The 25638-nt window shown below is 43.1% G+C and overlaps 1 protein-coding gene across 6 annotated transcripts in view; it reads right to left on the reverse strand.

Annotated features, from left to right (window-relative positions):
* NTRK2 (neurotrophic receptor tyrosine kinase 2) overlaps positions 1 to 25638 on the reverse strand; it is a 338116-nt gene that overhangs the window by 250800 nt on the left and 61678 nt on the right. For all 6 annotated transcript variants that reach the window (XM_058695571.1, XM_058695570.1, XM_058695572.1 and 3 more), the window contains 3 exons: positions 21664 to 21699; positions 18517 to 18617; positions 12131 to 12230 (listed from right to left, as the gene is read on the reverse strand). In XM_058695571.1, the coding sequence (XP_058551554.1) occupies positions 12131 to 12230; positions 18517 to 18617; positions 21664 to 21699 (237 nt within the window). The remainder of the gene's footprint in view (positions 1 to 12130; positions 12231 to 18516; positions 18618 to 21663; positions 21700 to 25638) is intronic.

Consider the following 25638-nt stretch of genomic DNA (forward strand, 5'->3'; position numbering starts at 1 on the left):
CTGTTCCCCTCAAAATGTCAATGTCAGGAGGAAAAAAAGCATGGAGGGAGCCTTCTAGACTGAAGGCACCACAACAGCACAATCACCAAATGCAGCACGTGAGCTCTTGGTTGATTTCCGTTTGAAATAGAAGCTGTAAAAGGCACTGTTGAATAACGGGGGGAATCCGAAGATGGACGAGGTATTATCTGTTATTACAAAGCTGTTCTAACTTTCTTGGGTGCAGTGATACTGGTATCAGGGTTGTGCTTTTAGGAGCTACTGTGTCCTTAGCTTTCAGAGACATGTGCTGGAGAGTTTAGCTGTGAAGTGACCTGATATGGGCACCTTATTTTCAAACAGCAGAACATTAAACGGAGGTTGAACCTTGGTGTTGAGTATACAGATGTTCGCTGTAATATTCTTTCCAATTTTCTTCTTGTTGAAAATTTCATCATAAAAAGTTGGAGAGATCTACATAAATGGCAAAAATTATTTGGAAGAAGATGAATCAGGAAGAACACTCTTCTTATTCTTTCTGTCCCCATAGGAAGAACAGTGTCAGAGAGGAGGCCAGCAAGTTAGCTGCAGCTAAGAGGAGCCTAGTAAAGTATTGGCGGTCAGGGATCCATAGCACCTCTAATCGGGGTTGCAGATTCAAACCGCAAGGAAGCCGGGCGCCTGGGTGGCTCAGTCGGTTAAGCGTCCGACCAGCTCAGTCATGATCTCGCAGTCTGTGCATTCAAGCCCCGCATCGGGGCTCTGTGCTATTGGCTCAGAGCCTGGAGCCTGCTTTAGATTCTGTGTCTCCCTCTCTCTCTGCCCCTCCCCTGCTCACGCTCTGTCTCTCTCTCTCTCTCTCTCAAAAATAAAGACTTAAAACTAATAAAAAACACGTGAAGAAGCCTGTGAGCGCCTGGGTGGCTCAGTCAGTTAGCATCCAGTTCTTGGTTTCAGTTCAGATCATGATCTCACAGTTCATGGGTTCACATGAACTTGCATCTGTGCTGACAGTGCAGAGCCTGCTTGGGATTCCCTTTCTCCCTCTCTCTCTCTTCCCCTCCCCCACTCTCATGCACGTACACTCTCTCACTCTCAAACTAAACAAATAAACGTAAAAAAAAAAAAAAAATTGAAGAAGCCTGAGTCCACCTTTCTGGGAAGACCTACAAAGGTGGCTAGGAAGCCAGAGCAATCCCAAGCCCATAATGGCACGAGAGTAATAAATTAGGGAGACCATAGTGTGTCCAGGCACAGATCCCACATAATCCGCACCATTGTCCAGAAACTGAAATGCAACCTGGGAAAATGGAGAGGAGAGACCAGTGTGAGAGACCCTGACTTGGCGGAACAAACAGAATTTTCTGTGCTTGCCCATAATTGTCTGGGATTGCCATGCAGACATCATATTTCTTACGTTCATAAGAAGGAGACCGTGGTTGCACAGTGGAGGGAAAAAAAAGACTATCTCAATAGCTCACTGTGCACCAAAATAATAAAAGATATCACCAGAAATACATGGCAGACTCTTGTAGTGAGTGTGTGATTGTTTTCGCTGGTTTTGTAACAGGATGGTAGACATTGAACCTGGAGGGAACCCTCAGATGCCTTTCATTCCTGTACTGTTATTTCTGGTCTTCACCCAATTTCCTGTCAGGGATGATCTAGGAAGGAAGTGTGGGAAAGGCTCAGTTGGGTGGCTGACTCCCCTCAGGTCTCTCCAGGACTACTAACGTGGACAACTATGACTGTAAATAGGAACACCACCTCATTCCCAACATTCTCCGCTCCCACACCACCTCCGCTCCTGAACTCACGCTCCCTTCTTGCCTTCCACTGTCACTACTCAGGCTGGAGAAGACACGTCTGCTTTCAATTCTGGGTATTAGCTTCTTAGTACTACAACTTAGTACTAATGACTCAGTACTAACAGAATGAAGATCTCTGTCTCCCTCTCTCTCTCTCTCTCTCTCCTCCTTTGTCCCTTCTTCCCTCCCTCTCATTCTCTCTATCCTCGGACCTCTAAAGCTTCTGGACAATCACAGAAGAAGCCAGTGACTTCTACTTTTGCTGATGCCTTGACGAAAACCACGATCTCCCACTGCCATCTGCCTGCTCAAGCCTTGGCTTCTCTCGCAGGAAATGCAGCGTCTTGGTCTATGGATATAATAACATGGATGAAAATCGACAGTGTAAGGAAGAATTTATATTCTCCAATAGCCCTCTTTTCATCTCTAGCAGGCTGTAAATATATCAAAAGTCAAAGGCTACTTTGGGGGCACCTGGCTGGCTCAGTTGGAAGAACACGTGACTCTTCATCTCAGACTTGTGAGTTTGAGCCCCACATTGGGTGTAGAGCTTGCTTAAAAATAAAGTCTTAAAAAATATATTAGAGCCTAGTTTTGTTAAAAGAAATCGCTTTCCCAGCTGTAATCTCCATGCAAGGGGGAAGCAGGGAAGCACATTTGAACAGGAGGCTCCATGAGCTCTGAGGAGAGGGGGTTTCTACCCCACCCCACCCCTAACTTCCCTTCCTGTCCCTTCCCTATGGTAAGTGCCTCTCCCCCGCCCTCCCCCCAAAAACCCAGTAAAGCGTACATATCCAATCTTTCAATGAATAAAAGAGACTTCTTATAAACTCAAAACAATTTTAACAGGTGAATCATTCAACGGACAATAAAATTAAGAATTTTCAATAATTCAAACCTAGTGCCTTTAAAGAATGAAGGGTTTAACACAAACATGTTTCAGCAGCTTTACATTCATAATGCATGTTCATAAACTACAGACACATTATAATTACATTTTTTTCTATAAACTCAACTAATAAATAAGCCTGAAAACACTAATATACACTGTATACACATGGCACATTTTTCTGCAATTCAGACTCAATATAAACTCAGATGGGACTCTCCCCATGATCTTTTCCTTAATGATGTATTATTACTATAACATAAGTCTGAAAAATAACTACCTTTTATGGAATTAGTTCAGTGAGCCAATCACTAAACTAAGCACTAATTTAATTCTTATAATCACCTGAGAGATGGTATTATTTCCTCATTTTACCAAAGAGGAATCTAAGATTTAGAGTTTAAAAAATTCCTCCCAAGTTATGGATAGCAGGTAGGAGATCTGGGATTTGAACCCAAGCCTGTCTGATTCATGAGTCTCTTAATAGTATATTCCTCTATGCTCCTAGGTTTGAAGACTGAAGAGTTAGCAAGTTACAAACATGAAGGATGTGCAGAATTCGAACAGACTGTTTTCCAAAGTGCCATGGGACAATTCTGCTGATTTAGAGCTAAATTTATTCCCAGAGTCATTCAGTCTCTTTGCCCAAAAGAAAGGAAGATAAAATCGAAGCATATGTTAGAATTTAAGCCAAGCTATTATCTGTCCTCTTCGTACATTCTGAAAAGCTTGTCCACCAAAAGCAGATGCTAGGAATGAAGAGGAAGAAAACCAAAAGAGAGGGGAAGAATGTGAAATTAGGGAGCACAGAGACGGGGAAGAACAAAATGAAAGGCGGGGAAAAAAAAGAAAGGTTAAAAGGAGAGAAATGGGAATGGAGTGGAGAAGAACACCCCAGATGTACTGATCTGGGAAGTCCTTTGGAAAGTATGCCATGACCTCTGTGAGGAGGTCAAAGTGGGCTCGCCACAGGGTTTGCCAAAACCAAAGAAAGGGGAATGATTTTTCCTGACTTTTAACTGCAAAACCTAATTTCTTAAGGGATCCTTCATCTTTTAGCGAAACACTAGGAGTGTGGAAGGTCCCTAATGATACTTGTGCACTTTAAACACTTCAGGAAGGCACGGGCCCTCCCCTGAACCACACTGGGCTGGGGCGGGGTGGAGGGGGGGGTGCATTGCCCATGTAAGGCAGGTCATTTAAAAAGTCCGAGGTCAGGGCACTTGCAAGGCTAAGAGGAGAAAAGCTGGTGCTTCCTGTTTCCCAGTGGAGCCATTTCCTGAAAGTTCTACACCCATGATCAGTCTGCTGCAAAGAATAAGCATGTTCTGTCCTCACAGAGACATAACCCAAATGTCGGCCTTAAAAGATGGAAGAGAGATTGGAGAGCAGATTTTCACCTCACAAATGTATGGGGAAATGTTTTGTATAACACGCTCCAAATGACAGAAAAGGAACACTTGAGCTAATCCCCTTTTTCCAATAAATTTGCAATCTGTCAAATTACCCACAACTCTTTCCACTGAATGTCTTTTCGTGGATATCTGAAAATTGTTTTACAATTCTCCATTAAGAGACCATGACAATATACTTTGAGTTCAATCTGAAGCAGGGAGGAGGGCAGTAAAAAAAAAAAAGTTCCTGTGAAAACCTACATTCTCTGATACTACCTGGTGAGGCTTACACTCCCATAAATGAGAATCAACAAAGCTCATTACTTACTTTCCAAAAGAGTTAAATGTTACGTTTTCCAAAGTCTCTTTTTTGTTTTGTTGGGGGTTTTCTGATTCCAGAAAGTTAAAATAATATTCTTGGTCTCTCTGAAAATGTCACACGAAAATTTGTGCAAATATCTTTATCTATCTCTGGAGGGGGAAAAACAAAGTACTTAACACCAAGTTGAAAAAAAAATTCAAAAAGATTAAAATGCTAAGTTAACACACACACACACACACACACACACACACACACACACACACACAGAGTAAAACTAATGAAAGAAATATTAAGAAGTATGTTTACAACCTTAGAGAGGAGAAGCCTTCCTAAGTAAGAAGTAAAGCTTAGATGAAAAAGATGGGCACGTTTGCTTCTATAAAAAGGTAAATAAATCTTTTGTTTACCAATAGATGCGATTTTTTTTAATGTTTATGTATTATTCTTTGAGAGAGAGAGAGAATGAGCAGGGGAGGGGCAGAGAGAGAAAGAGAGGATCCCAAGCAGGTTCTGCGCTGTGAGCACAGAGCCTGATGCAAGGCTCAAACTCATGAAAAGTGAGATCGTGACCTGAGCCAAAATCAGATGCTTAACTGACTGAGACACCCAGGTGCCCCTACCAAAAGACACTCTTTAAAAAAGGTAAAGCCTACAAAAGCATTAGAGCAACCTATATAACCCATAAAAGATGAATGTATATAATGTATAAAGTAAGTCAGCAAATCAACCAGCAAAATGAACATTCCTTCTCATTGGTCACTGATGAAGATGTTTTACCTTGTTATTCATCACACTATCACTTTAACTGAATTGGCAAAAATATAAAAGATTGATAATATCTGATACAGATGAAAGTATAAACAAAGGATACCCTCACCTACTACTGATGAGAGTAAGACTGACAAAGCATTTATGCAAGATAATCTATCAACATACAAAATATGCACAACTTTTCTCTCAGCAATCCACTCCAAGTATCAATCTTTACAAGTAAGGCATTATTTGAAATACTTTGCTGAAAACGTGGCATAAATATAAACTTTAAAACATAACAACATAAACATTAAAAGGAGACAATAGGGGCACCTGGATGGCTCAGTGGGTTAAGCATCTGGTCTTGATTTCGGCTCCAGTCATGATCTTATAGTTCGTGAGATAGTGCCGTGCGTCAGGCTCTGTGCTGACAGCGCGGAGCCTGCTTGGGATTCTCACTCTCTCCCTCTCTCTCTGCCCCTCCCGCTCTCTCCCTCACTCTCTCTCAAAATAAATAAACTTAAAAAAAAAAAAAAAAAGGAGGGGCGCCTGGGTGGCTCGGTCGGTTAAGCGTCTGACTTCAGCTCAGGTCATGATCTCGCAGTCCGTGAGTTCGAGCCCCGCGTCAGGCTCTGTGCTGACCGCTCAGAGCCTGGAGCCTGTTTCAGATTCTGTGTCTCCCTCTCTCTCTGCCCCTCCCCTGTTCATGCTCTGTCTCTCTCTGTCTCAAAAATGAATAAACGTTAAAAAAAAATAAAAAATAAATTAAAAAAAAGACAATAAATCACAATTGGTCAGTAATAATAATTGTAACAATTACTACATGCCAGGAACTTTCCTGAGTGCAAATATACATACACTCAGTGTATCTCACAACAGCCCTATGAGGTGGGAGAGTGCCCCACAATTATTGCCCCATTCCAGACGGAGATACTGAGGCCGGGGAGGATGAGAAAGTTGTTTAAAGTCACACAGCTTACACCTGGCAGAGGCAGGTTTCAGACCCAAGGAAACTGGTAGCAGACTACTCGGAAAGACTATGAAACAGAACGCATGAGATACCCAGGAACTGATACAGAAAGATCCACAAGGCAAAGTGCTACCTTAAAACAGTTGCAGCCTTGGTTTGGGATTAAAATTTCTTTATGCAACCAAAAATGAGTCTGTTTGATTATCTACCTACTAAGTGAAGCCACGGATTTCATTATTTACATAACATATGCATTCTGGATGGTTAAAGAAAGTTCTCCCTCGCAGTGGAAAGGGGAGTAAGAGAGGAGGGTCAAGTGCAATCCCACTTTTGGCTGCACATATTGCCAAACTGCTGGAAACTGTGAAAAACAAGAATGCATTCATGTGTTACTGTTATAATTTTTTAAAGCTATTTGTGTTTAAAAAAAAAAAAACAGTGGGGGTGCATATGGAAAACAGTTTGTCCTTCCAGATGTTTCTACAACTGCGCTTCTGGCTTGCGAACACATTTTTCCTTCTTTTAAAAAGTTGATCCAAATATCTGTTAGTCAACCTCCTCAACTTTACAGAATTGCTTTCAGTTCATAGAAAAGGCTTTAACCTTCACCTTCTCTAGCTTCAGTCCCACTATATGTTTATGGCTATTTTTAAATAACCCAATTTGGGGCGGCTGTTGAAAGACCTTTAGAAGATCACGTATAAGAGGAAAGCCGGGGCGCCTGGGTGGCTCAGTCAGCTGAGCGCCCGACTTGGGCTCAGGTCATGATCTCACAGTTTGTGAGTTCGAGCCCCGCATTGGGCTCTGTGCTGACCGCTTGCTCAGAGCCTGGCGCCTGCTTCAGATTCTGTGTCTCCTTCTCTCCCTGCCCCTCCCCCACTCACGCTTTGTCTCACTCTGTTTCTCAAAAATAAGTAAATGTAAAAAAAAAAAAAAAAAGAGGAAAGCCAAGCCATGGACCTCGAAGCTGAAGTGAAGAGAGGCCGGCACTGCACTCTCACGGAGTGCAGCGTTTTGGTCAACTGCGAACTGGAAAAGATCTGCAGCTCACATGGTGGGAATGAGGGCACATCAGCGGTTTACGTGCAAGGACAGGAGGCTGCAGACGAAATCTGCAGGCTGTCCACACGGAAGGAGAGAAAGGGCTTCCTCTTCCATTTCCTCCTGTGGGATCTCTTCGGGTCACTTGGATATATTTACTCTAGAAGGAGGAAGGACGCACTGGCACTCAGGAAATAAATAGCTGTGTGGATTCCCTTCAGAAAATGCGAGGAACACAAACTTGATGGTCACGACTCCCCCGCCAGGGTGGCAAATGCCACGGCCCCTCCACCCTTCTGGCTCTCTCTCCTATTTTTTCCAGGCCTGCACACCATCCATGCCACCAGGCCGGGCGTCCAAAGTGGATGCTCTTGGAAAGCCTGGCAGCCCTTGTGCCCCCTGATGCTTGCATTTCCCCGTCCTGCACACTTTCCACATCTTCAGTGAAGAAAGGGAGCCAGGAAGCAATGTGAGAACTGAGCACGAGACTTGGTTACAACACGCTCCGGGTAAGAGCACCCGGAGGCCTGGTTGCCTGTTCCTTTGGCAACACGGGGGCTCTGGAAAAGTCCTGGAGCCCTGTTTCAGTGGAAACTGAAATTAAAATAAGTCAGAGGATCCTCAAGAAAAAAACGGATAAAATCATGCATCTATGTATAAGGGTATGGATACAGACATAGACGTAGATCCATGTTAAGCGCATGTATAAATAATCCCTATGCAGATGACCAAGCACTAACAGAGACCTTTATTCAGGGCTTCTGTGAATATGGGAACCAGTTATTCAACCGAAAAGCAATCAGATGGTGTAAAGACATAAAAATGAGCACAGAAAAACACACTGGGGTAAATTCTACTTCCTGACATTTTTATCGACAAAGGGCCAGTAGTCTATTGAACGCTGGCAATAAGAAGCTTCAAATATATTCAGCATTAACGAAAGATAAATCCTAGGTTAGCGCCAAGACAGGAGCCACTCGCTGTGAGGCCCTTCTGCCAGCTTCAAAGCTAGACAAAGACACATATTCTAAGGCCATACATTCAAAAGCAGAGAGGCAGAAATTGAAGAAGCTCGTGTACAAAATGGAAAGCCATAGTGAACCCTCCACACTTAAACAACAATAATTATTTAAAACAGAGTGTGAAGGGGCACCTGGGTGGCTCAGTCGATTAAGCGTCTGACTCTTGATTTCGGCTCAGGTCATGATCTCACGGTTCGTGAGTTTGAGCCCCACATAGGGCTCTGTGCTGACAGCAGGTAACCTACTTGGGATTGTCTCTGCCTCTCTCTCTGCTCCTCCCCTGCTCACTCTCTTGCTCTCTCTCTCAAAATAAATAAACTTAAATAAAACAGTGTGTGAAAACCCACAAATCCTAAGAGAAAACCTAGCAAAGTAACCTCCTGTTTGGGGCCATTACTTATCTGGAACCATCAAGTAAAGGAGGGGGTGGGGAGGGAGGGACTTTGACCCCTTAAAAACTCAGAAAAGCTCTGAAATTTCTCTTTAACCATTCACATATGAGCGATCCTCCAAATATTAACTGTTTTCCAATTACTAAAGTGAATGGAGTTAACAATTCTCTGTGATCATTCATTCAGTCAGTTAATACTTATTGAGTGCCAATTTGGATGATGGACAAGACCACTACAAGCCGTGTAGAGCTCACAGTTAGGACTCCATGGGCAAGACAGCCCCCATCAACCTTTGGTTGCAGTGAATGGACAGAACAGAGAATTAACCCTAGGAAGCTTCCAGTCACATAAACCCACCTCCGGAGAACATGCCACCACTCACTGGTTATATTCTAAAATCTAGATTGAACTCCCAGGTTTGTTATTTAGAGATCACCTTCCCGTGGAAGCAATGCCATAAATAACGCTTGGGTCCTCAGGTCAGTCCAGAGCTTGAGTTTCCCTGTATTCTGCTGCAATGTGATTTAAAGAGGTTTCTGGTTACCCCAGGCCCTTCCAATCAACAGGCGTAAAGTATGGTTTATGATCCTGAGGCTGCTACTGTGATTGGAACAGTCGACACTGGAGCCTGAAGTCTGCGATGCCGGGATGGGCAAGAGGCCGTAAATGCCTGGTGGGTGGGCGGGCTGCCACCCTGCTCTCTCAATCTGTCTCCAGGACGAGGGAATGGGAACGGAGGTAGAATCCCCCGAAGGTGCTTATGAGGGCAAGAATTACATTTGGAATAGCTCATTTGCACATCACACAGAACGAAGGCATTGGTTCTGGCCAAGGCTATGCACATTTCATATCATCGTTACTGAGGAATCACCACTCACACGTTTCCTGGTTATTTCAGGAGGTATGATTGTGGTTTTCCATTCTTCCCTTTTTAAGGCACACCATTTTTCAGCAGTGATCCCAGCACTCATAGCATTTAAAGTACATTAACTTCTATTAATGTTTAAATACCACTTTTCATGCAGCTTCATTGGCCCTCATCTTCCCTTCTAGACCCCCCAAAATTATCAACTCAGAATCTGACTAGTAAGACAATAACTTCAGCTCAGGCCCTTTGTGTTCAAACCTTGGCATGGATAGATGTGAGGTTAAAAATAGAAAAAGAAGCTATTCTAAATAAGACCATGAGTCTCCAAGACACTTTTCTTTAAAACAATTTTATTTATGTTTGGAAATAAGGGAGTGAAACATACGACATCGCAGCTACTGCCTGAAGGAAGTCATTTACTGGCTCTGGGACAAGGTTCAGCAAGATCTTTCTTACAATTCATTAAGGATACCTTAGGTTATACATGTTCGGGAAATGTAGGTGCTTCCGCAGTAATCATCCTGAATTATCCAAATAAAAATACTGTTTCAGTCTTTGTTCTGGAGTCTCTATATGAAATATAATCTTCTCTGAAATAAATGTCTACCCTTTACTCTCCTCCATCACTGCACCTCAGAGTATGTGAACGTTTACAGATCATTGTGTCGGTTGTTTTCCTTAACACAGAGCTGGGATGGGGTGCCTCCTGAATACTGTCCCTAGGGTTTCCAAAGCTTTTGTGTGGCTCCCTGTAGAACCTAGACAAATTTTCTCTCTGAAGAGCCCATGAGATGAAAGATCTCAAACTAAACCCTCAAGATGTGGGAAGTATGGTGCTCGTATCTGACTCTCTCCAGTAAAATCCCTGCTTGGAGACATCCACTCCAAATGCCTCTAAGGAAACAGAGCACCTGATCAGAATGAGGAAAACAAAATGCCACAGTGGCTGGCTGAAATGCAGAGAACAGCAGCCTAGCCTGGACCTAGGTGCCAAGTGAATACAGGGACCCAGAAAGGTCTGCAAAGCAATGCCCCTCCCCCATCTTGTCCCACAGAAGGTGCTAGCCCACGTTGATCCCATAGAACGCTGATTCCCCAGGAATGCTTGTGCTATAGCAGTACCGGCGTCCCATGGAAACTGTTAGAAATGCCAGGTTTCAGGCCCACCTCAGACCTATTAAATCAGAAACTCTCGGGGTGGCCCAGAAATCTGTGTTTTCACAAGCCCTCTAGGACTTGTGGATACAAAGTCAAGTGTGTAGGAGCGCCTGGGTGGCTCAGTTGGTTAAGCACCTGACTCTTGATCTCAGCTCAGGTCATGATCTCCGGGTTCCTGAGTTCAGGATTCTCTCTCTCTCCCTGCACCCACCGGTGCTCGTGCCTGTGAGTGCACGTCCTCTCTCTCTCTCTCTCTTTCTCTCTCTCTCTCTCTTAAAATAAATAATTTGCTTTAAACCACAAATATTTAAAAAAAAAAAGTCAAGTTTGTAAACCACCATTACAGGACTAATTAAAATCACCATAGTACGGTCTCTCTTCCAGGCCTTATTTATAATTGGAGAATGAGAGATCTTTTCCTCCTCCAAAAGAAATGTCAAGAAATCAGCAGGTCAAGGAATGTCACGAGGAGATTTGGGGGCTTTTCAAGGCCCAATTTACCACCACTCCTCCCTGTTCATTTCAGCTTTAGGGATTTTGATCATGGACACCAGTAGAGGGAGAGGACGGAACGTCAGAAATGGATCCACTCCACCCCAGAGCCAGGTATATGCTGGATGGCCTGCTGCTACATAAACATCACTTCCAAATAAGTAAGGAACACGAATAGTAATTGTAATGAACCATACAGATCAAGAAAACCCGCCACATTGTCTGCAACAAAACTAAGCCACCACTAAACCTTCACAGCTTTCCCAAGCTAGTGGCCATTTATGAAAGACCACACAAAATTCAACAATAACATGTTAGTCAATACATAAGTTTAAACTTCGGAGCAAATGCTTTTCAATCACTAAAACTCTTGGCTACTTATAGAAAAAGAACATTTTAACAAATTTTTCCCCTAAAATGAATTTTCAATCCTCTGATAGAGACCCATGGTCTACTCTTCGGCAACACAGCCACGGATTTTTTAATCGAGCGCTAGGAATCTTTCCATTAAAAAAAAAAAACAAACCTCATTCACAAAGCTTCAGAGTACAGCCACAGGTTGTTTGGATTTTGCTTCCCAACACAGTTCAAATCTCAGAAGATGAGACTTTATAAAAGCAGCAGCAACAACAAAAAACATTCCACAGAAGGTCTAGAAGTCAACTGTAGAGCAGGAAGGACCTTTCTGCACAAAATACGTGTCCGTAACTGGCCTAACGCCACCAAGCCTCGCCTGCCTTTCTGAAGCCAAAGGAAAACTCAGGCACTATTCGCCTATATCATTATTAGTCACTTGATACTCAGGAAACCAGTTCTGTGTCTTCTGGGACAACTGTCCTCATTGGAAAGTGGGTACTGCTGGGTAATCAACATTATTTTGCTCTGCCTTGATTTGTAGTATCATATCCTCGTTGCTATTTTTTCAGCCTTAAAACCTAGTCATCGTAAATCTAGCTGCTTCTCTCTTTAGTGGTAATTAGCATTAGTCATAAGCCAAAAAATGATTCCACATAAGAAATAAAATAAACACAACCCTTCTTACCTTTCATGCCAAACTTGGAGTGTCTTGCCAACTTCAGCAGAAACAGCATCACCAGCAGACAAAATCCCACCACAGACGCAATGACCACCACAGCATAGACCTAGAGGAAAGGAAGGGAGGGCCGTTATGACCTTGCTCATTGGTTCCTTACATCCAGATGATGGTGATAATGACGATGACACGTTCATATTTGCTACTTGTCCTGCCAGGAACCTTGTGTCTATCAACTCCCTTATTCCTCAACAACCCTACAATGGAATATGTAGGTCTTATTACTATCCTTACTTTACAAATGAGAAAATATAAGTTAAAGCTTATAAAAATATCAGTGTAATTGATATTATGGAGACATAGAGATACATTACTCTCTCCCCATCTGCCTATCCTCCTAGCTGCCTTACCTGAAGAGAGAAGAGAAAGTATATGAAATTTGAATGACAAACTACTGTTATTTCTGAAGCGATGGAAGATACAGTGGGGTTCATTTTGCTATGCTCTCTACCATTGTGCATGTCAGAAAGTTGTCCATAACAAACAGATTTTTTTTTTCTAAGTTGGCTGTTGTGGCTCTTAGAAACCAGAGTCCCCTGGAGCTGTGACTAGGCCCAGAAGGGAACAGGAGGGGCCCCTGCCGGTGAGTTTATTTGTGAAAGCTCATTAAGTTGCAGACTTAGGATTTGCACACATTTGTGCATGTACGATAGAGGTCAATACAAAGTTTTTTTAAGCCTAAAAACGTAATTGCAACATGCAGATTATACAAGTAGAGAGAGTAGTTGCAGATCTACGTGAATCCTGCCACCACCCTAAGCGAGATCACAGAGACACAAGTGTGTAATGTTAATGAAGTACATTTGAGAAGCCAAGATAGAAGCAGGACGATGCATCTCCTTCCATTCCTGCTGCTCATCCCAAGGTCCTGCTCCCAAGAAAAGTGTGACTTTCTAAACCAGGAAGTGGCCAATTTTGGCTGTAAAGGGTCAGACAGTAAATGCTTTAGGCTTTGGGGGCCATAGAGTCTCTTTTGCAACCTTTCAACTGTGCTGGTATCCAGTGAAAGCACCCATAGACAACATGTAAGCAAATGGGCATGCCTGGGTGCCAATAAAACTTTATTTACAAAAACATATGACTGTAGTTTACAGACTCCTTTTCTAACCTGTCTTGGGGGTCCACACTTACCTAAATGCTTAAGCTTCTTTGTTGCATTTAATCTGCATAATAATCGTTAAGAAAGATACTATTATCTCCATCAGTGGTAATCACTGATGCTGTTTACCAAGCATTTCTGTTTCTCCCTGTGTTTCTCTTTGTAGGATTCACTGCCTGGCTTCCCTGTGGTAAGGTGGGTACACGTGACCAGTTCTGGCCAATGAGGTAAGACTTGCATCCCTGACAGTGGAGGATTCCACTGCTACTGTGAGATCTTAGACTGAGGCAGTGCTTCTCAACCAGGGATAATGCTGCGCCCAGGGGACATCTGTCGATTTGGGATCGTCACAAGTGGGGGAGGGTACTGCTAGCATCTAGTGGGTCAAGACCAGGGATGCTGCTAAACACCCCATAATGCCTGACAGCCCCCACAACAAAGAGCCATAATAATAACGGCATAATGCCAAGGTCGACAACCCTGCTCTCACTGCTTCTTTCTCTGGGCCTTCATAAATGCTAACTTTCCAAAAGTAGCTTCCTGTCCACCTAGTCTTAGAATGAGGACAAGGCTGACAGAACTCCCAGTGAATACACACAATGCAGCAAGAAAAGAACGTTTGCTGTCTGAAGCCACCAAGATTTGGGGATTTTTGTTACTGCAGAGCTTATGCTGACTGATGTACCCACCTCAGAGTGAGAGGCAGTACAGAGTAGAGATTAGGAATAGGAGTTCCTCGTGAGTTTGAAATTTAGATTCACCACTTATTAGGTGCTTGGCCTCAGGATTACTTAATCTCTAAGCATCTCACGCTCTTCTTGTGTGAAACAGGGAATATAATCACTCTACCTAGCAGGTTCTTTAAATCCGTAGTGAGTTAATGCAGATAACGGGTTTGGAACAGAGTCCACCACAATAGATAGGAAACTGATTTGGCTATGATGATGATAAAACAGGTTTATAAAAAATTAAATATGCCACCCAAGATCACATCTTCCAAGCTTGGGATTCGAATTGAAGTCTGTCCAAGTATAAAACCTGTGATTTATCCATGATTTACTCTTTATACTGTTTCTCCAAAACACATGGCTGAGAGGGAAGGCAGGATAATCAAAACACATGGCTAATCCTCCCATGACACCTTCTCTGATGTCAGATGGGGACAGCATTAAAGAAGGCACAGGAAAGGGCACGTGCCAAGGCCTTGGCCAGAATGGATTAAAGGTGTGAGCATTCTCTCCTCTGGCACTGCGGTTGTGAGTGGCTCTCCCACAGAACACCTCTGCGAGTGTCTGCATGCAGACTTAACTCTGTCTCTGCAGCCTACATACAAACAGAACTGCTGTGATTCCTAAAAGCTTAATTATGGATCAACGTGCTCTAACTAAGACTATTTCCCTCAAACGTACCTAATGATTTGGGGTGTTTTTTACATGTTCATTTTATTTTTGAGAGAGCACAAGCTGGGGAGGGGCAGAGAGAGAGGGAACAGGGGATCCAAAGTGGGCTGCCGCTGCTGACGGCAGCGAGCCCATCAAGGGGCTCAAACTCAGGAACTGTGAGATCACGGCCTGAGCCAAAGTCAGATGCTCAACCAACTGAGCCACCTGGTGCCCCCGGGGTGGGTTTTTCATCTTTATTTCTAGCTATCATTTTCATGGGAAAGAGCTCATAGTATTATAGCTCTAAGTTTCTCTATCTTATTATTAAATTTCAAACTTCTACAGCTAGAAGGGGAATAACTGCAAAAACAAGTTCAAATCCTATTTTAAAGATAAGGAAATGGGGATGGGCAGATGTTAGGGGACTTGCCCTAAGCCCCCCCAACCTCTCTGGGGGACCACAGACAGTCTCTGACCCACTTTGGAAAGTACTTGACTGGCATGCAGAAGACTTGGCCCCTATGTTCATAGGGCACTTTGCCTTTACCAGCTATGAGAGGTAACAGATGCTTCGCTTCTGCAAGCCCCCATTTCATTTGTACGTGGGGATAATAGTACCTGCCCTGACTTCTCTATTTTGTTACAGAGTGTTTAAGTCAACCTGGAAAATGGGAATGGGTTCTACTGCTGGGAATCAGTTAGTGATCTACTAGCAACTATTTAAACCTATTGAAGCAACACTAAATGCAAAGACTCCTTTAATAAACAAAGGATCCCATGACAATGAGAAGAATTGTTTTCCCAACAATGAATTGTTTGATAAAGTTTCATGTACCGTGCATGTGTTGGGACGCACGGGTGGTCTTTATGTGGGAGACAAGCAGGGGTAAATATATTTGTTTAGTTGGCTGGTTAGTTGTTTGGTTGGTTGGCTGGTTTGCGGGCTGGTTGGTCGGTTGGTTGGTTGGTTGGTTAGTTGATTGGTTGGTTGATTGGTTGGTTAGTTGCTTTTTATCTGAGGATATCTCTCAGCATAGAACAAGGGGTCATTCCACTCAAATAATCCAGCAAGGTGCATGAGGAGCACTTGTTGCACCAGAAAGGAGAGTGTTTGAGGCTGTCTTCCAAATGCTCTAACACCTTTAACTTTTCTATCAGTTCCCTGACTCTGAAACTCTCCTAATCTAACAATCCTCCCTGTGATCAGGGACTGTTCATGTATCAAATACCTGATCAACATTTAATTTTTACATTTTCTTTAAAGTCTATAAAGCATTTTCTTGCACCTCTCATACAGATTTCTAGGGACCTCAGGTGGACCTGTAATGTACCAACTTTCAACAAAGATGACTTTCACTGATTTTGCCTTCCAGCGGCCCTACTGTGGACAGTTCAGCCATCACTGAGATATGCCAAATAGGGGCTTAAATTTCTCATTTTGGTCTCAAAAGAGAAAACTGAAATTGACACATAATTTTTAGTTAACTGGGAGACATACATACCTGTGGGGCTAACACACACTCCTTGGATTCCTTATGTACACAAACAACTTTCTCAAACCACGAAACATTAAGTGGTTTGGTATGAGAATAAACTGAAGTGATTGCACAAGGCAGGAAGCAGAAAACATTCTGCAGCTGATTCATTTTTCCTTGCTATTTCAATGCATTGCATATCATCATCTCTGGAAATGTGTGTGTGTGTGTGTGTGTGTGTGTCTCCATGTACTTACTAGATATGCATATTTTGAGTCACAGCTGAGATACATCTGTTACGAGCCTCCAGCTCCCACCACCAGGGCCCTGGTCTAAACATACATCACATCTCTTTATTACCACTCCAGACCCTCACTAATCACAGTGCCTCCAATCTCACTGTTCTGCAACCCATTCCACAGCGTTTGCCATTACTCTGATCAGTCTACAATTTTTATTATCTCCTAGGTGCCAGATACTATTCGAGGGATGAGGGACACAGCTGTGAAAAACACTGACCAGGTTGCCTGGACTTAGAAACTCACTAGAGAATCTAGGGAAGGGAAAAAAGACATTAAACAAGTAAACAATAAATAAACAAGGGAATTAAAGACAATGACAACTGCTCAGAAGAAAATGGAACATGGCAACGGCTGCCTGGTAGCTAAAGCCATGGGATGACTGTGGGGAAGTGTGTGCCTTAGAGAGGGAACAGCGAATGTAAAGGGTGTGAGGCAAGAGTAAGCCTGGATGGAGCATGTGGAAGATCATTAAGAAAGACAGGTGGTAAAAACAAGGGCAGGATGGGAGGTGAAGACAGAGACACAGACACGGACAAGATATGCAGCCTGTTTTCTTTCACTTGCATTAGGAAGGCTCTGAGAATGACAATAAAAGTGATCTGATGTGTGCTCTTCACAGGCCACTCAGGCTGCTGTATGGAGAAAGGGCGGGAGATCACAAGATGGGAGAGGAGGGACGGGTAAAGGCCACGAAGGTCATCCAGGAACAAGCAACCGTGGTAAACTTCCTCCTTGAAGGGCCAGATACTAAATATGTCCCACTTTGCAGACCACACAGTCTTTGCTGCGGCTACTCTAGCCGTCACTCTAGCACAAAAGTAGCCACGGACAATGCGTAAATGGGCATGACTGCGTTCCAATAAAACTTTATTTATGGACACTGACATTTGAGTTTCAGACAATGTTCATGTGTCACGAAATACCATTCATTTGTTTTCAAACCACTTAAAAACGTAATAGCTCTTCTTAGCCTGCCGATGGTATACAAGCAGGTCGGGAGCTGGACTTGGCCCACGGGCCATAATTTGCCAAGCCCAACGGGGTTGGCCTGGGCCTGTGGCAGTGGAGGTGGGAGATACAAATGGTTCTGGAGTTTATAAGGAGGCGGAGCTCACGGCACAAGGGACTGGGTGCTCGTGACAAGTGAGGAGAAAAATGAAGGAAGCTGTTGGCGTTGGGTCTCAGCAGCTGACAGATCAACCCCACAGGAGCCCCGGGGCTCACACGCGCCCCCTTCAGGCTCCTCCCTGCATAATCAATCTAATCCTCTGGCTCTGTGTTTTAAAACCACATGACCTGGCACAGCCTCCACTCCAACCTTGCCCCTGACAGCCACCTTTATGCTTCACACACCTTACCTTTCGGTCAAAACCATTTTCCGGGCTGTGAGCTCTTGTTCAGACACCCAAAATGCCCTTTCCCTTTGTTTCCTGTCGGTCTACATGCCCGCCATCCTGCACAGCTGGAAAATGCCACCTACCCCACAAAGACACCTCTGGCTCTCCCAGCGGGAAGGAGCCCAGTGCCCGCCCCTCGATTTCCATTGCTCGCATCCCATTGCTGCTCTACCTGCATTGTAGGTGCCGGTATTTCATTCACATCTCAGGGCTCCGACTAAAGTATAAACTCCAGAAGCACAGACCTGATATTCACTCACATTTTTATATCTGCTCACTGCCAGTCACTTCCGGAACCTACTAGAGTCCTTAAATTTAGTGGGCAATGAGACTTTTATTAAAATACTGGACAAGACAGGTGCGACGGTGTGGGAGACAGGAATAATTACACATGTCCCTAAATGAGACACTGCCCAGTTCACTAGAAAGTGATAATCTTTTAAAGGACAGACATTTAAAATAAGAACCACGAGTAACCATAGTGGCACATGAAAGGGGAAGCAAGGAAGTCAGAGGCTATCTAGCAGGTTTATCACTTCTCTTAATTCTTCCAAACGTCAACACCCAATCCACACTGCGCAGTGAAAATGTCGTGTGCTGAAGGAGTTCCATCCTTCCAACATTTAAGCATCTCAAGTGCTCAGAGCCAATCTAAGAAACAGCGACTGATTGCCACTCACCGAAAGATGTTCCCGACCGCTTTTGTCCGCCACATCTGTGGAAGGGATTTCGTTACTTCTGTTTGTGGTGTCCCCAATGTCATTTGCTGCAGTCCCATAATCTTAAATTGGAGAAATGGGAAAGAGAAGGAACCATGAAGCTGTCACTAGGCTACCAACAAACATGAGGTCACAGTATGACCCAGAAAAATGAAGCAAGACAAATCATAAACATAAGATTCCAAGCCACTGTCAGCCGGCTGGGGGGATAGGGTCGGCGGAGGGGGGGGGGTGCACGGAACATGACCCAGCTCTTGGGTTAAAGCCACCGTAGTGCTGGGATTGCATGATGCTCACATTTTACACAACCCAGATCTTTCCATCACTGGTTTGACAGTCAAATTCTAAACCAGGTTTAGGGTTTTATTTTGTAGGTAAGAATATACCCTTTTTTTTTTTATGAAGCATAGAATATAGATATGAAAAGGAATCGATCATCAAAGAGTCATACATTTATTGATCTGGAAGGGTCTTCAAATATGGAATCTAACTGTCAGCTTTATGGCCAAAGAAAGTCATCTGAGCAGTTAAATGACCAGTCTAAGGTCAACTGGCAAGAAGGTGGCAGAACCTCAACAGGAACCAGCCTTGACATCAGCAAACACTGATTCCAGGGAACATGCACCTTATTTGGGTAATAGGCAACCACTCAAGTCGGGCTATGGACTGACTGAGCATTGACGTGAACTTGGGTACATGTAAGAACTTTTGTGAAAAGGTCTGACTGGGGGCGCCTGGGTGGCTGAGTCGGTTACGTGTTTGACTTCAGCTCAGGTCATGATCTTGCGGTCCGTGAGTTTGAGCCCTGCACCAGTCTCTGTGCTGACAGCTCAGAGCCTGGAGCCTGCTTCCGATTCTGTGTCTCCCTCTGTCTCTGCCCCTCCCCCACTTACACTCTGTCTCTGTCTCTATCTCTCAAAAATGAATAAATGTTAAAAAAAACTTTTTTAAATAAAAAAAAAGGTGTGAACTGTCCCCATTTCAGTTTCAGAATTAATAGATAGGGAACTGCACCAACAGTGTTTAGCATTGTGAGAATATGTCCTCACATCACCATGTCTCAAATGTCATTGCCATCTTCTGAATCAATTTTAGTCTACACAGATCAGGATGGAAATAAACAATTGGTTGTGTTGTGTTTGTGTGTGTGTGTTTGTGTGTGTGGGGCGGGGTAGTGAAAGTTTTTATTAGTAATACTACATGTAAAGAGTCATAGAACATTGTTGATAAACTTACTGCAAATAATGTTGCTTATCAACGTTTGGTATTTTCATTCTAAACAGATCTGGTGACTGCAATTTCCATCTTACCCAAACAACCTCATTAAGTCAGCCCCAGCCACACTTTCCTAGGGAGAACTATCATGCTGGCCTTGGGGCAATAAATTTAAATTATATTTTGATTAGCCGAGTGTTCCTTTGAATGTGAATAAAAAAGTAACAGAAAAAGCATTTATCTTCTGCTTGCTGTTCCAGTCTTACTCCAAAACTACTATTACCATTTTCATTTTAAATAGACTAGAACATTAATTTCTACCAAACACTAAGAGATATCATCTATTTGCTAATTTTTGACCTCTTTATATTCTAATGAGCCACTCATACAAAATCAAATCATTAAAGTCTCTATAGTTTGATATCACGATATTTTTTGGCCCAAAGATCCAAAGTGGGACCTGAAGCCAATGGGAAGATAGCATTTTTAAAAGTCTTGAACTTACTGGAAAGGAATCCAAAACATTATTTTAAAATGTAAAATCACAATTCAAATATACCTCTCTGTGATACAATTTGAGATACTCTTTCTTTAAACTGAATGGGGACAAATAAAAACAAAAATATGCAAATCATCTGCACAAAATCGTCTGAACAATAACTTGAAGGAAATACAGTTTAACATGCATAAAACAGGTAAAGATAATATGATTCCCTAATTAAAATTAGCTCAAGTTAAATACACACACGTAACAAACATACAAATATAGAATCACTTTATAGAATAAAATGTCAATGTGTACATAAAACTAAAGAATGGAATATTGAATATTTAATGACATTTTAACCAAGGTAACTTTTAATCAGTCTTAAATTTTGAGACAAGTCTTGAAATTGAGCTTGCCACTTCCCCCAAACAGAGGCAAGGCCTCCTGGTCATGAGGGAGGTCTGGAAATCTGTTAAAGATGGATTTTTCACCCCTAGTCAAACATCCCTGGCATCCCATTAAATAGCAAAGTACAGAGGAGATATCCAGCTAAAAGCTAATGCAGTCCACCTTCTGGATTCTCCCTTTCCACATTCCTAAGAGAATCCCATTTTATTCAAGGCTTCACTGACATTCTCTGAGGAAGCTGGTCTAAACTTCAGGGATGGCTCCAGTTAGCCAAGGGTTAACCATTCCCTCTTAGCAGCAATGGAGGCAAGAATGGACCATGACCCACTGGGTCGTGAATCAGATTCAAGGAGGACTGACGGAGATTTCTGGGAAAGGTCCCTTTCTTCTGGAATGCTTTCAGAAGCTCTTCCATTGCTCCCAACAATGCGAGCAACAGCGGCCCCTCTGCCGGCATCATCTTAAAACCATGAGGGAAACCAGCCTTCCATGACATGGGCACAGTGTGCAGGGGGGGTGTAAAGATGAAAAAACTTGGGTACCTGATGACATGGTTGAGCTGCTGATTTAACCAAACCTAAAAACATGCCCTACTTTTGAGGTTCCTGTTTGTGAGCCAAACTTCCTTATTATACAAGAAACATAATTCTGAATTGGGTTTACTGTCAGAGCCAGAAACTGATACACCTCCCTTTTCTTGGTAGTCATGGCTTTTAAACAGGTAATTAGTTCCCAATTATAGAAACAAAATGTCTGTTACAGTGGAATGGATTCACTACTTCCAAGAACAGAGCATGAGAGAGAAAATGCTATTTACAAGCACTGTAAATATCAAGGGAAAACAGCCATCAATATTGAATGATTTTTGAAATATTGTGGCCTATGTAATGCTTGAAGTGTATATTTAACTGAGCTTAAAGGTCCTCTTTTAGTTGATTCATTTCATCTCAGACAAACATTTTGAAAAAAATACAAAATAAAGACAACAGGATAGCTACCTTCATAAATTACATCAGGATAATTTGGGTTGGCACCTAAAAGGCAAAACAAAGCAAAGATTCGTTAAGTATGCATTCAGAGTTAATACTAAGTACACCCACTAAAATGGGTTAAATATATATCGAGGATTTTACAGTTGAATAGGTTGTTTTATAGGATGGGTACACAAAACCTGAAACTCTTGGTTGGCTACTTGTTAGCTGTTTCCCTCCCCGGTCCCCAAAGCCCCCATCCCTTCAAAACAAGAAAAGAAAAGAAATCACTATAGCTGGACAAACTTCAGCGATCAATGCGTGATGACCGTTTCTATTATACCATTGGCCATTTTAACTGCATTTCTGGTACTTTTTTTCATTCCAGGGACAGACCATCTCCACACCATGTTCAACAACAAAAGATAAAGCCTCTGGTGGTTTGGGTGTTACTTGCAACGTGTATTTTGGAAGGTCTATTTGCTTTCACAAACATGTTATGAACCAGCCTGAAATAATGATACTAATGCACGGTTTTGCTCTCTACTTGGTGTTGGGGGGGGGGGGGGAGGGGGTTGCCAAGGCTTAATAAATAAACCTTTTCTTTGCCTTTAATATAACACAGAAAAAAATATATATACTTTCTCTATTGAAATGATTTATGTGTAAGAGATCACAAATAAACGTTAACGTTTGTTATGTCAGGGACAAATGCAAAAGCATAGCCACTTAATTTGGGGGTGGGGGGGAGATTCTTTAGGCACCAAGACGATAGGAATACTCAGTTTTAAAATATTCCTGTGAAAATTTGCAAAAACGTGTTGATTTTTTTAAAAATCTACATCAACAGGAACTGGTGACAAAACCAGCTGTTCCTTACTCTCCAATCAGAACGAACTGGGTCTCCACATGAAAGCCTACTTGGAAATAAAATTAAAACTTGATACAACCTTTACGTGATTAGGAAATAAATTTCCAATTCTACTTCCTCTCCTTTTAGTCTTCACGTACTTACTTGTAAACTATAAAGCTTATTCAGGTCTCATTTCATTTCTAAACCCTTAGCAGAAAAATATCATTTCAGATAAAGGGAAACTTGAGCCAATTTTCTGTTCGTGTATTCCCTAGGAAATAATCATAAGTTTGTCTAAATGAAGAAGCAGATAAACACGGCCCTAACATTCAAATCAGAATTTCAACACAGTTCAACTCACAGAATCTGTAGTTTAGCAGGGGAAACACTAAGTAGATGGTTGTACACATCAAGTCAGGGATGCTACATACTGCTGAGCATTCCATGCTTTGTATAACTCTAGGGGGCGCCATTTAGACTGTACCCTACGTGAACCGAAATTGTGCAGCGCACAACCAGTGCCCCATATGAGTTGGCCCTGTGTCAATACATGCAAAGTCAGCGATTCCAGTATACTTCAATAGTATTTTGAGTTTCGGTATCTCCAACACCACTTCAAAGTAGTCTTGAGTTACAATTTGTTAATATGTATTGTCAGAATTGTTTGTAGTGGATATGCTCTTCCTGAGAAGGGCCTTGAAGGCTGCCTTGCAATTTGAGGGATAATTCGGCGGATAAAGCAGCATAAAATCCCAGTGGTAGCCCTGGTGATGTCATATGCAGGGCACCCACCCACCTGCGGAAATCCTTTCCCTTTGCAAAGTCCTGGGAACAAATGGGTGTCCTATCGCTGTGACTACTGCATACCCCTACTGAAGGAAAGGTTATGTAATCCCAAGTGAGCAAGTCATTCTTTGAACTGCTCAGTAGTCCATTACTTAAGAAGATCCCACTCTGTGCCCTCAATATACAGGTCTGCACCTGCAAGGGTACCTGTCCACCAGAGTCCACACTCGCCTTCTAGACCTCACTTCAGGACCCAGGACCCAGATTTCCTTCCCCACACACCACACACACACACGCTTCCTAGGACTAGCTAGCTTTTTCCCCGCATCTGTCAGCCCACAGGTGGCCACACCATCAGTCTGAGCACCTTCTGACCCAAGACCCAGGAGAGGGGTGAGGGCCGAGCAAGGGCAGGTGAGCTGAGGTGTCCATATGCACCCTCTTTGCCTCTCATCTACCTCTCACCATACAATCGGAGGCACAGGGCAGGGGCTATGACCAGGAACCAGCTCTACCAAAACCACTACGTTCCAGCATGGAAGTCCAAGAATCAGGGAGAATTTGATCCTCAAACCCACCTTTCCAGGTCATTATAAACATGTATTTTCCAAGGTAGATAGATAGAACGTATTTGATTTAGCAATTCATTAACTTGACTCATATTTTTAAAGTTATTGAATGCAAGTATACAGACTTTCATTTGTATTGTGTTGACCCACCATCTCAGACTCTCTGAGACTGAGGACATAGTTTGTCAAAGAATGGGGGCTTTCCCCAGACAAAGGACTTTTGGTGTAAAAACTAGAAGTAGTCAGTCACCCCGATTTGTCCTCAGGTTCTCAGGGACCCCACAGAGACCACCTTCCTTTACACATGCAATCCCGTAAGAAAGTAAAAAGACTGAGGATTCAGAGTCAGATTTATCTAGACCACACATTGGAAGGGTCCCCCTGCAGGGACTGTGACTGATACACAGGTGTAATCAGCCTTGTCAGAGAAAGGGAACCCCCCTATTATTCACACAAGGCCCCCAGGAACATCCAGAACATCAGATCAAGTCAAGGCAGCAGATATCAGGTATAGAAAAAGGATCTGGGATGGGCTCAAAAGTAAACAGGTTAGCCCATAACCTGGAAAACTGATCTTTTTCCAGACTTAGAATTCATACTGGTGGATGCCTTTCCTATCAAGTTCACCAGCAAAACCGTTAGGTCACATGTACACTGTCAGCAGACTACTATATTTTCCTAACTTCATTTTTTCGAGATGTATGAGAAGTACTGTCACTTTCCTTTCATTGTCAGGAATACTCAAATTTAGCACAAGATTACAAAACTCACAGGAAGACAATGTGGGAGGAACAATAAGGTGTTCCCCCTCCCCCCCGCCGCCCCGCCAACCATACCATACTGTGTCTGATGAAGGTCCACTTGCTACAATAAAGAAATGTCTCTGTGCACAAAGGTTTAAGAAGCCGGTGCCTGGGAAGATACACAGACCTAAAGTTTATGAAAAACAAGGGTCACGGCACTCCAGCTAATCCCAGCTCATCAAACACAGAATTTTGCTTCTAGCAACTTCTCAGTCAAGTTAACCTCCCGTCGTGTTTATACTCCAATTGTAGGGCAGTTGTTAACATGATGTTAAATGCAGACATGGGACAAAGTCACCGCTTCCTTCTTAGACTTCTGGCAATGGTCATATTGGGAAAATATGCTGCCATGTTTAAGTCTAATTTCTAAGTGGCTTAAATATGTTCATTATATATCATTATGTATAAGGGTAAAAATGCCTGTTTGAGATATTCAGGACTAAAAGGTGGATGAGAAAAGGCAAACAAAAGCTGGCCCAGAGAGAGTGAATGACTGGTGAATGAGTAATGTGCTTGCTTACACGGGGCATCTGAGCAGAGTTCTGCTTCCTTGAATGCCATCCCCGTAGCTCGTCAAGCAAGAAATCTCAGATTTAGGCAGCAGGAGGCGGCATTAAACCCTAAAGCTTCATGTTGAAAACCACCGGAATAAAATATGGGAATTTCCAGAAAAAATAAATAAGTAAATAAGGAAACTCAGGGACTCCATCAACCCCACTCCATTCCAGACAAGCAGCGGGCCCACTTTCTACCCCCGCCCCCCCCCCCCCCCCGGCTGGCTCCAGTGTGGAAACAGCAGCTACTCCCCAGCCCAAAGAAGGTGCACGCCAGGCACAAATGGTTGCTTGTCTCATGTTCCAAGTCCATTTGCTGAAGAGTTTGTGGAGTGTCGGCAGGCGCTACACTCATTTGTGCTTGGCCCTTGACTTAAGGCGTGTTGTCAGGATTTGGGGACCACTACTAACAGGTGCAGCCCGAAGCACTCCCAGTG

The sequence above is a fragment of the Neofelis nebulosa genome, chromosome 12, assembly GCF_028018385.1.
Source record: "Neofelis nebulosa isolate mNeoNeb1 chromosome 12, mNeoNeb1.pri, whole genome shotgun sequence".
Classification (NCBI taxonomy): Eukaryota; Metazoa; Chordata; class Mammalia; order Carnivora; family Felidae; genus Neofelis; species Neofelis nebulosa.